This window comes from Budorcas taxicolor, chromosome 1, assembly GCF_023091745.1.
Source record: "Budorcas taxicolor isolate Tak-1 chromosome 1, Takin1.1, whole genome shotgun sequence".
NCBI lineage: Eukaryota > Metazoa > Chordata > Mammalia > Artiodactyla > Bovidae > Budorcas > Budorcas taxicolor.
In genome coordinates this window covers 190,594,648-190,606,984 of record NC_068910.1, presented here as the reverse complement: position 1 = coordinate 190,606,984, position 12,337 = coordinate 190,594,648, and the positions used below count along the sequence as shown (strand labels likewise).

At 36.0% G+C, this 12,337-nt stretch overlaps 1 protein-coding gene across 1 annotated transcript in view; it reads right to left on the bottom strand.

Annotated features, from left to right (window-relative positions):
- XRN1 (5'-3' exoribonuclease 1) overlaps positions 1-12,337 on the bottom strand; it is a 112,451-nt gene that overhangs the window by 82,051 nt on the left and 18,063 nt on the right. The window contains exons 3-12 of the mRNA XM_052650292.1: positions 8,615-8,712; positions 7,364-7,473; positions 7,163-7,273; positions 5,389-5,471; positions 3,847-3,934; positions 3,597-3,765; positions 2,646-2,713; positions 2,180-2,317; positions 355-421; positions 41-146 (exon numbers count right to left, since the gene is read on the bottom strand). Coding sequence (XP_052506252.1) covers positions 41-146; positions 355-421; positions 2,180-2,317; positions 2,646-2,713; positions 3,597-3,765; positions 3,847-3,934; positions 5,389-5,471; positions 7,163-7,273; positions 7,364-7,473; positions 8,615-8,712 — 1,038 coding nt within the window. The remainder of the gene's footprint in view (positions 1-40; positions 147-354; positions 422-2,179; positions 2,318-2,645; positions 2,714-3,596; positions 3,766-3,846; positions 3,935-5,388; positions 5,472-7,162; positions 7,274-7,363; positions 7,474-8,614; positions 8,713-12,337) is intronic.

Genomic DNA, 12,337 nt, shown 5'->3' with positions numbered 1-12,337 from the left:
TTTTTCCTACTTTAAAGTAAAAGCAATGGCAAGAACATACTCAGAAACTACGTCAACTCCCATCTTTGTCATGTAATATGTCCTTTTATATTGCCTAAACTCGGTTTCAAATAGGTCATCATCTTCCATCTCTTCTTCTAAATTGTCTGGAAAAAAGATAAATAGACAGTGGCTGACAATTATGAATATTCCACTCTTCCATTTAATGCTTTGATAAATACACGTCAAAGTAGATGTTTATAAACTATCACAGAAATCTGTTTCATCCAATATTACTGAATTAGTCCTCATAATGGAATATAATAACTATTCTGTCAAAAAAAAATAACATATATTAAAATAGTCTGTACTCACCCTTAGAAGTTACCACTTCTTCTCCATTTTTGTCTAAAGCAGCCCAACATATAGAATTTTCCTGGCCCTATTAAAAATTATAAATCAATATAAAAGTAAGATATACTTCAAGATGAGACATTTAACAGAAAGATTTATAAAATATTAAAGATAACTGAATGATCTTTAAGTGATATACTATAAAAGTTTATTTTAAAAATAATCCTCAAATGCTGTGTAAATGTTTTTGGTTTTATATCACTTGTTTCCTGAAGCTATAAATCTTTATTATTACAACTTAACATTTAGGACCCTCAATGATAAGTAACAATGCTCACCAATACAAAAAAGAAATATATTTAATTACATATGTTTTCTAAGAAAAGAACATTTCAAAAACATTTCATTTAGAGAAAAGTACACAATCAATATCAAATCCTTTCAACTTCAACATTTTTATATGTCACATTCTGGGCTACTGATAACAAGAAACAATCTGTTTATAGTGGAGTCCAATAATTACAACTATTACCTATTTTTTTATATCTCTGGTTCCCATCATTCTTATACCTCTACCCTCCACTTCTATTTTCTTCCACGCAACTCATCTGCTTTTCTAAAGTTCTTCCATGTCATCATATCCTTCATATCCTGCCCATCTATTTTTCCACTCTTGTGATTTCATCCTTTCTCTTCTCTATTTTCTGATTGTCTACAAACTGCCAGTGACTTTCACTAGTTTTTCCAAACTAGGGCCTCTGCCAGTTTTCTTGCCTGGGCTGTTTCTCAAGTTTCCTTGTTTTACCTGTGTCTCTAAAGTTAACTACATACCCCCAGATGACTTGTGAAGTTTAAGTAATGAGCTGAGGTGAGTGGAGCCAGGGATTACTGATATTTAAGTTTGTGAGTACACGTCCCCCAAAAGTTGCAGAGCCTGTTTTATTAAGATAAAAAACAGAGTAGAATGCAGACTACTGCTAAGTTCCACAGAGGAAAAGTTCAGCAGTTAGAAAGGCTACATTAAACAAAATCAGGACAGCTGCCCTTTCTGGAGCAAGAGATATTAGGCTCGAACCTAAAGAGAAGCAGTACAGCAAAGAGAGTGCAGGAAGCTCATCAATTTCACCAGAATCTAATAACTATGGATTGGCTGAGGAAAATTTCAGAAGAGGTTTATTTTCCAAGCTAACACATATAAGACATTCTTTATGGCTTACAAAAGGTGTTTTACAGGGTACTAGCATATTCTATGGAGAAGGAAATGGCAACCCACTCCAGTGTTCTTGCCTGGAGAATCCCAGGGACGGCAGAGCCTGGTGGGCTGCAGTCCATGGGGTCGCACAGAGTCGGACAAGACTGAAGTGACTCAGCAGCAGCAGCAGCAGCAGCAGATTCTAATTGGCTCTATTATTCATTTATTGAGCACCTAATATTCACCATATATTGTGACACTGTATTTTATATATGATTTTATATATAAATTATTTCTAGAGAAAAATAAGTGATCTTATAACATTAAATGCTATAAATATCCACATTTTTAAAGAGATAACTAATTTTCTGGGTTCTTAGAAATGTCTCTACACTTATTAATAGAATGGAAGAGCAAAGAAGATGCAATGCTTTTCAATGGCAAAAATAAATTGCTTTTCAAAGATCAGATTTAAATGACAGCATCTAATAGAGAAAAAGAAACCAAAGAATTTTTAAAATGTACATAAAGGAAAAGAGGAAATGAAACCAAACTGAGGAACCCCAAAATCATAAGAAAGAAAATGAGAAACAAGGAATATCAGTTTTACCTTTACAGGTAAAAAAATGAAAGGACACCTAAAAAAATGGACACCTTTGATTTTTTCTTTTCCTTGTAGTTCTTGGCTTCTTCTGCTGCAACACCTGCTGCTTCATTGAGGTACTTGTTACCAACTTTGCTTTCAAACCACTTTAGGTCCACAAAAACTTCACTGAAGTGTTCTCGATCAAACTATACAGAAACATTTAAATTTATTTTAAAATAACTTAAGTACGTCTAGAAGAAAATAAAACGAACTTTTAACAATGACTGCTTCTAGGGCATAGGAAATCAGAGGATATTACTTTTGATGCACATAGGGACTTCATCTACTACTCTGAAAACTAAAAATAAAAAGCAAGTAGAAATAAAAATAATGTAGATGAAATTATTTATATAAAATAACCAACTGGAGTAGAACTATAAAATTTTTTCTTCTGGTATTATGTAATTGATATTAGGTAACTGGACCATTTATAGCTACCCTGGGACAGAAAAACAAAAACTTATAGTTACTTACATCCGATAGTTTCACAAGGTATTTCTCAAATCGAGGTAAGTTGAGATGCCCACTTTCATTAATATAACCTAAAAGGAACAAGATCTGAATTTGCACTAAATGCTGACATTTTTAAAAAACAATTTTATAAAATTCTGTTTTACAAAACGTTGAGTTTTGACATTCTACTAATCAAGAAAAAACACTCAGTGTTGGACCATATAAGTGACCCTAGTTTCTACAAACTTGACGTTACTATAACACACAATATGTAAGAATTGAAGCAAAATAGAAAAAGTTCCAGGTTTACATAATAATAATCCTCCTAAATTTCCAAACACTGGGGTGACAGTTAATTAAATTAAGTAAGTTCTAGAATTGAGGTCATTTATTTGATATGCTAACTTAAGAAGAAAAAGACCAATATCCTGCTACTTGATTGATTGATTGATTCACTGTATGGTTTGCAAGATTTTAGTTCCCTGGCCAGAGACTGAACCTGTGCCTTTGACAGTGTAAGTGTGGAGTCCTAACCACTGGACTGCCAGGGAATTCGGCTGTCCGCTTTATTCAGCATCATCACTACCTCTCAGTTTCCCACTGTAACTTAAAAGTCTCTCCCTGATAGTAAATACTCTGATGCTTATCCATTCAGAAAATTGAATTTTTACAGTTAAATATGAAAAGAGCTAAGTGAAACCTACAACCTCTGCAGGCTTTTATAAGCCATTAAAGGTAGAGATTAGTTAGGTATCTATGAATAAATGAGATTGCTTAACTTGTGTCATCTTGTCTGTTTGTGAACCATTGAAAATTGCAACTTTAGAACTCGATGCCTTAGACTAAAAGAAACTCCAAATTCTTTTCCTACTTTAGCTCTGCAAGCAATAATCTAATAAACTGAGTGACATTTCCAGGGTTAGTTGAGTTTTAAATTAAAGTAGCCTCAAATGAATATTAAACTTTTCTTACCCCCAAGTTCTGGCAGGATGGTAATATATGTTCCATAAAGAAGAGGCAGTGCATCATGATTAATATGTAAATGAGGTAGATGAGGGATAAAATCATTGCCAACAAGAAATCCCATCAAAATCCAATCATCTATTATCCTTTCAATATCATATTTAAATGTGATCTTGTCCTATAGCAATATGAAGAAAACAGTCAAATCCTTTGGAAATTTCTGCATATTCACTTCTGATCTATTTATATTAATACTTACTTTTAATGCTGAAAACTCATAGTCAATATACTCTCTCATTAAAGACAAGTGTAGGAGGTGAAATGTGGTTTCTTCTGGTGCGCATACCCTATAATTAGTCAAGATGATCAACACAGAATTAATTATATTTTTAAGGTTCAAGTTTAAAAGTGCGGCTTAAAATAAAATTTATCACTGCAGTATAATTAATTCTTGACATTAAGGCATGTAATTTATATGTAAGCTGCAGGGTAATGTTAAGATAAAAACATAATAACAATTATAATAGATATAAAGTTCAAAATAATTGGTTTACAGCATGCTTTCTGGGGAAGGACTCACAGAATTAAGAAAGTCTAAATAATAAATAACAGATGTAAGAAAACAATGGGATCTGTTCTGGCCCACTTAAGGCTGGCCACCAGCAAAAGGCATACAGATTAGCGAGTATATACTTTTATGTCTACTGCAGTATAGGTTAAAGCTTCAATGGTGCGGCACTATTACTTTCTCCTCTTACCTTTCCCTGGCTTGGTCCAGGGGTCTATATTCCTGGCTGTTGGCTTATATTCCAAGATTAATTACAAGTAAGAATGTAAGTTTTTAAGAGCATATTAAAAGCACTTATCCACCATGAACAAGTGGCATTTTCCACAGGAATGCAAAAATGGTTCAAGATAAATCAATGTAATAGGGGAAAGTCACTCAGTCGTGTCTGATTCTTTGTGACCCCATGGACTGCAGCCTACCATAGCTTTTCAGTCCATGGGATTTTCCAGGCAAGAATACTGGAGTGGGTTGCCATTTCCTTCTCCAGGGAATCTTCCCAACCCAGGGATCGAACTCGGGTCTCCCGCATTGTAGGCAGACGCTTTACCCACTGAGCCACCAGGGAAGCCCAATGGTTCAAGATAAATCAATGTAATACACCATATTAATAAACAAAGGAAAAAAACCCCACATACTCATTCAACAGAAAAAGCCTATGTCAAAATTCAACACCCTTTCATGATAAAAATACTCAGCAAAGTAGAAACAGAAAGGAATTTCCTTAGAATGATTATGGGAATTTATGAAAAATCCACAGCTAATAGCATAATCAATGCTGAAAGACCAAAATTGACATGGATCAAAGACTTAAATGTAAGGGTTAAAACTTATAAAACCCTTAGACTAAAATGGGAAAAAGCTTTATTACATTGGATTTGGCAATGATTTCCTGGATACTACACTAAAAAGTGTACATGACTCAATGGCCATGAATTTGAGCCAACTCTGGGAGACAGTGAAGGACAGGGAAGGCTGGCGTGCTGCAGTCCATGGAGTCACAGAGCTGAACATGACTGAATGACTGAACAACGCTAAAATGTATAGGCAACAAAAGAATACAGACCAGAACTCATCAAATTTAAAAACTTTGTACATCAAATGACACTATCAACAGAGCGAAAAGGGAGCCCACAGAATGGGAGAAAATATTTACAGATCATATGCCTGTTAAGGGGTTACTATTTCTAACTTAATTTCTCATCTACCTTCCAATATACAGGCAGTATGACTTACCTTTGAGTCTTTTTGCCACCAAATCGAACTTCTTCTCTTAAAAGAGAGAAATGTGCCTCATGACTTGTTAATCCAAGCATAATCTGTTGAAAAATGATTAAGAAATGTTTTTATTCTCATTTTTTATAGCATCAGGTTCACAAAAGCAATCAACAACAGTTCTATATAAAGAAGAACATGCTTATTTAAGGAAAATAATGAGCAAGTTAAATATATAAACTTCAAAATATGATCCACTTATAGGTGATGAATGGGGTAAATTGTGTGTACTTTCCTAAGAAAACAATGTTCACCTTAGACTCACATAACCTTTACAACCACACCACTGCATGCCTATAATAATAATCTCTCTTAGTTTTTATTTCTTTCTACTTGCCATGGGGGAATGGGAAGGAATTAGAGGCAATAGCATTTCCATATCAGAATACAGGACTCTTCTGGAGGTCAGGATACCTTTAGTATGTGAAAACTTGGGGAAAAAACTGGGAAAGGATCTTTTCAGTTAATATTCTCACATAGTATTCTAATCCCCGAAGTAAGTCAAATAGTTTAGTGAGACATATCAACCAAATGCAAAGCAGAGTTTAATTTAATCCTGATTTACACAAAATAAAACACTTATGAATCAATCAGGGAAATGAGAATCCTGGATGGTTTTCATATATATTAAAGAGTGATTTATTAATATTGTTTTATATGGGATAACACTGGAGCTATTTTATTATTTTTAATATTCTCGATCATGAAATATTTATAGATTAAATAATATAATGTCATATACTTCAAGAATCCAGAGGAGGAGGAGGAAGGATACAGATGGTTAGAAAAAGGAGCTGAAAATAATCAAAGGAGGAAGAAGGACACAAAGATGTTCATTATGCTCACTCTTCTATTTTTGTTTATACTTGCAAATTTCTGTAATAAAAAGTTAAAAAACATCTAGCAGGGACTTCCCTTGGTGGTCCAGTGGTTAAGAATCCACCTGCCAATGCAGGAGACACGAGCTCAATCCCTAGTCCAGGAAGTTCTCATACTGCTGTGGAGCAACTGAGCCCTTGAGCCATAACTACTAAGCTCATGCCCTAAAACGAGAAGCCACAGCAATGAGAACCCTGCACAATGCAGTGAAAAGCAGCCCCCATTCACTGCAACTAGAGAAAGCCTGCATGCAGCAATGAAGCCTCTGTGCAGCAACAACAATAACAACAAAGTCTAGCAAACTTGGGTTACAGAGTTATCAGATCAGATGGTATTAAAAATCCTGTATTAAGCATGAAGATAAAAAGGGTCCTCTACCCAGAACTCAGCAGAGAATTCACAGCACTAGGGTCAGTCAGGTGTGAACACTATCTATATGCACCTGTTGATCATAAACAATGGCAAAAGAACACCTTTTCCAAATGTTTTGAACTTTGGTAACAGCAGAAGTAGCAATTATTATCATGTCTCTAATATTTCTTGCCACAATCAGAAATCTGCTAATATTAAGACTAAGTTTCCTAAACAGATATTTATCATAATGGCATCAGTTCAGTCACTCAGTCATGTTCGACTCTTTGCAACCCCATGAATTGCAGGCCTCCCTGTCCATCACCAACTCCCAGAGTTCACTCAAACTCACGTCCATTGAGTCAGTGATGCCATCCAGCCATCTCATCCTCTGTCGTCCCCTTCTCTTCCTGCCTCTAATCCCTCCCAGCATCAGAGTCTTTTCCAATGAGTCAACTCTTCGCATGAGGCATAAGACTACAATAACAATAAGCATTTTACCTACCAAGTCAGCATCTAAGCCATAAAGACAGTGCCTGGTGTTTGGATCATGATCTGGCTTTGCCTTCTCGGATCTGATAAACTCCATGATTTTATGCTCTCCTTCTCCAGGAGTCTAGATATAATGTTAAAAAAAATATACAGTAATATGCTACATTTCTCAAGATTCAGTTGAAAAACTGTTTAAGTAAGAAAAGATAATAACCTCATGGCCTGAGAAGTAGATGGTAACTCCTTGCCACGATTTGTCTGTAGAAATTTTCATATTTACAAAGTACTTCAGATGTTCATGTAACCTGGCCATGAATTCAGTCCCTTTAAATAAAAAGATTTTAGAAATTTAACCTGAGTGAGAAATAAAAACAGAGTTATCAGTGATAGCATGAAATTGGATTATGGGTCTGGAGGTTGAAAGCTCTCTGGCTTATCCTGAAAAGCAAATCATGTTACATCTTTCCCGAGCAAAGATCACAGCTATTTCCAATTTCACTAGTCAGCCCTAAATGAAGTTAATGTCAGATACAGAAAGTCAAAGAATTTTACTACTTCCTTGGGAGTATACTTCAAATATTTCCACTCAAGGGCAGAGTTTCAACTCTCTAACAAACTTCAATCTTCAATCTCTTCTGCTGGATTCTAAAAGGTTTTTGTTTTCTTTTTGTAAGACATGCAGCCTCAATAAGATTGCCAATAACCACAACAACTGTTATTATTACTACTTTTAACTCAAAAAAATTACTATTAATCTGGAAACAGAGTATACAGTGATTATGTTTTAGGAAAAGCCTAGATGATCAACAGGCAACACAGTCTTAAACCGTATAATGATACAACTGCTTGTTAAATTGAGCACTGTCATTAGGGCACTTAATGAAAGAGAAAACTACCACAGTAAAGAATTAATGAAAAGATACAATTTTAAGACTTTTCTTCAATGTGAAGGGTTCTAATGATGTTAGACTCCTGGAACTGCAGACTATGCTGTTGCATTTAAAATTAAACTTGTAATACTAATAATTAATCCTTAAAGTCACAGAGGTCTTAACCACCTCTGAGGAGCAGAGCAGTAAGCATTCTAGATAAGGAAAATGGCTTTCTTATCCTGAATAAAACAAACTGGCTATATGAACTTGGGTGAGCCACAACCTCACTGAGTCAGTTTTCATACAAATAAATGTCAAGAGTAGTAGGACTGATCTTGTAAGTTCGTTCTAGGTCAGGAATTCTGTGCAGGTAGGAGAATCCTGTCCGTAGTTGCTCTTATCAGCATCTGTAAATTCCTACAGTGGGTCTTCATAGGGGCATTTATAACCAAGGTGACCAAACTATCTTACAAAGAGACATAACTGGGAAAATATAACAAATGGAATTCTAAGGACAAAAAAAAATAGAAGTTACAGAAGAAAACTAAATTTACATTTTAAATTTCCTAGAATTTTTCTCTCAGTGAATTTACCTGGTGTAATGCAGTTGGAATCAAATCTGGCCTCTGCAGGAAGAATTTCTCCTTTTTCTATTGCCTTTTTAATTTTGTCTTCAGCCTCCTTTGCTGACCTTAAATGTTAAGGGGGGAGAAAAAAGAATCCTCAACTTTCTAGGAAAAAAGAGATCTCTACATGCAGTAAACTGTCGTTTAGAAGCTTTCGTAACTAAAATACTAATTCATCAATTCTAAGTTCAAAACATGTAAGTTTTGAAATGACTACAATCGATAAAGATAAGCCTTAGCATTGTTTGTTTTATTTATTAAAAGAATTAAGTTTTTCAGCTATGGACTATAGAAGCCAACATTATAATGGTGTAAAACTGACATAAAATGTTATAAATACTTATTGTAAAATAATTCTTTTCTTATCACAAATATACATATTGGTTCTAGAAATAATTTCAAAAGTATAGCATAAACATTCATTATATGCACTACATTTAATAACATCAAACAAGAAGTACATTACTAAAAGGATCTCTAAGAATATTACATAAAAATAATTATAAAATTATAATGTACACCTTTGGATTCCCTCATGAAAATATCTAAAATGAAAGCCTAATAACATTAATGACATCAGTAGCCAAAATGATTTCATTTTTGAGGCAACAGAATTTACTAGGAAGAACATGATTATTTCAGAGTCTGACAGAAATAGTTTTGAATATCAGCATTCCAATTCCAGTATGGTTTTTCTGGTAACGCGTGTGTGGCACACAGATTTGCCACATGGCACATAATTTAGTAAGTCCTGCTTTATGTACATTTTCTACAGCCCTGTTACTAGTTCTAACTACTGTGCTCTGTTGAATTCCATTTCTGTGATAAACAAACTCTTCTTTGTATTTAACCTCTCTCTCACCAACCTCTTCAATATAACAAAAACTTTGAAGATAACAACTCATTTGTAATCTCTCCAATAGAATCCATTCTTTCCTCATTTCTCCTCTTTCTTCTTTGAAGAAATGATTATTCAATGTTACTATGTGATAAGTTCTTGGGCTACAACAAAAAAGAAATGATTCCTCTTCTTAGAGTTACACGCTAGACACAGTGTAAGAAAACAGTGAAGAGTTAGTCGCGCAGTCATGTCCGACTCTTTGCAACCCTGTGGACTGTAGCCTGCCAGGCTCCTCTGTCCATGGGATTCTCCAGGCAAGAATACTAGAGTACCCATTCCCTTCTCCAGGGGATCTTCCGGACCCAGGGATCAAACCCAGGTCTCCAGCATTGTAGGCAGATTCTTTACTATCTGAGCCACCAGGGAAGCCCTAGAGTATAAGAAATAGATAGATATAAAACAGACTGTTTAATGTAGCTGCAATACAGAGAATGTCTGGGACAGGAACAAGGTAAAATTACTAGTCTAGGTAGAAGATTTTGAAGGCCAGACTGACATAGTAGCAGTAAAGAACTGGTCAACCACTTGTAAAAGAATGAAACTAGATCACTTTCTAACACCGCACACAAAAATAAACTCAAAATGGATTAAAGATCTAAATGTAAGACCAGAAACTATAAAACTCCTAGAGGAGAACATAGGCAAAACACTCTCAGACATAAATCACAGCAGGATCCTCTATGATCCACCTCCTAGAATTCTGGAAATAAAAGCAAAAATAAACAAATGGGATCTAATTAAAATTAAAAGCTTCTGCACAACAAAGGAAAATATAAGCAAAGTGAAAAGACAGCCTTCTGCATGGGAGAAAATAATAGCAAATGAAGCAACTGACAAACAACTAATCTCAAAAATATACAAGCAACTTATGCAGCTCAATTCCAGAAAAATAAACGACCCAATCAAAAAATGGGCCAAAGAACTAAATAGACATTTCTCCAAAGAAGACATACGGATGGCTAACAAACACATGAAAAGATGCTCAACATCACTCATTATCAGAGAAATGCAAATCAAAACCACAATGAGGTACCACTTCACACCAGTCAGAATGGCTGTGATCCAAAAATCTGCAAGCAATAAATGCTGGAGAGGGTGTGGAGAAAAGGGAACCCTCCTACACTGTTGGTGGGAATGCAAACTAGTACAGCCACTATGGAGAACAGTGTGGAGATTCCTTAAAAAATTGCAAATAGAACTCCCTTATGACCCAGCAATCCCACTGCTGGGCAGACACACCGAGGAAACCAGAACTGAAAGAGACACATGTACCCCAATGTTCATCGCAGCACTGTTTATAATAGCCAGGACATGGAAACAACCTAGATGTCCATCAGCAGATGAATGGATAAGAAAGCTGTGGTACATATACACAATGGAGTATTACTCAGCCGTTAAAAAGAATTCATTTGAATCAGTTCTGATGAGATGGATGAAACTGGAGCCGATTATACAGAGTGAAGTAAGCCAGAAAGAAAAACACCAATACAGTATACTAACACATATATATGGAATTTAGAAAGATGGCAATGACGACCCTGTATGCAAGACAGGAAAAAAGACACAGCTGTGTATAACGGACTTTTGGACTCAGAGGGAGAGGGAGAGGGTGGGATGATTTGGGAGAATGGCATTCTATCATGTATACTATCATGTAAGAATTGAATCGCCAGTCTATGCCTGACGCAGGATACAGCATGCTTGGGGCTGGTGCATGGGGATGACCCAAAGAGATGTTATGGGGAGGGAAGTGGGAGGGGGGTTCATGTTTGGGAACACATGTAAGAATTAAAGATTTTAAAATTAAAAAAATAAAAAACTATAAAAAATAAAAAAAATAAAAAAAGAAAAGAAGTATAAGATGTGAGGAATGAGGAAGAAGGAGAGGCCCAATTTCTCTTGGAGTTGAGCAGCTATTTACATGGTGCTTTCACAGAAACTCTTGCCTGGAAAATCCCATGGATGGAGGAGCCTGGTAGGCTCCAGTCCATGGGGTCGCTAAGAGTCAGACATGACTGAGCGACTTCACTTTCACTTTTCACTTTCATGCATTGGAGAAGGAAATGGCAACCCACTCCAGTATTCTTGCCTGGAGAATCCCAGGGATGAGGGAGCCTGGTGGGCTGCTGTCTATGGGGTCGCACAGAGTCGGACACGACTGAAGTGACTTCGCAGTTCGCAGTTCACAGAAACAGGAACGTAGAAGGATGGCAAAGTTTGAGGCAAAGATCAGTTCAGTTCTGAATATGTTAAGCCTGAAATGTATCTGTGGTATCCAGAAGGAGTCATTTAGCAGGCATTTAGATATATAGAAGTTCTGGGAAGAGATATCCACCAGAAAGATAATTGGGGAGTCAGTACAGTTTCAGTAATTAAAGCCATTGGATAAAATCTCTCAAGACCTAGGATAGAACCTTAAGAAACATCAGTTTTCAAGAAAAAAAAGGAGGGGAAGAGAAGATAAGGAGATTAAGAAGGTCAAGTCAGGGACCTCCCTGGTGGTCCAGGGGCTAAGACTCTGTGCTCTCAATGGAGGTGGCCAGGGTTCAATTCCTGGTCAGGGAACTAAATTCCACATGCCACAACTAAGGCCCAGCACAGCCAAATAAATACACTTTTTTTTTTAAAAGATAGTGTTGAAGGGAATTCCTTGGTGGTCCAGTGGTTAGGACTCGGTGCTTCCATTCCTGGGGCCCGGGCTTGACTCCTGGTCAAAGACAGTAGTTACCTCAACGTTATGGGAAGGAAGTTCAAGAGAGAAATAATGGCCAACACTGCTAAATACAAGA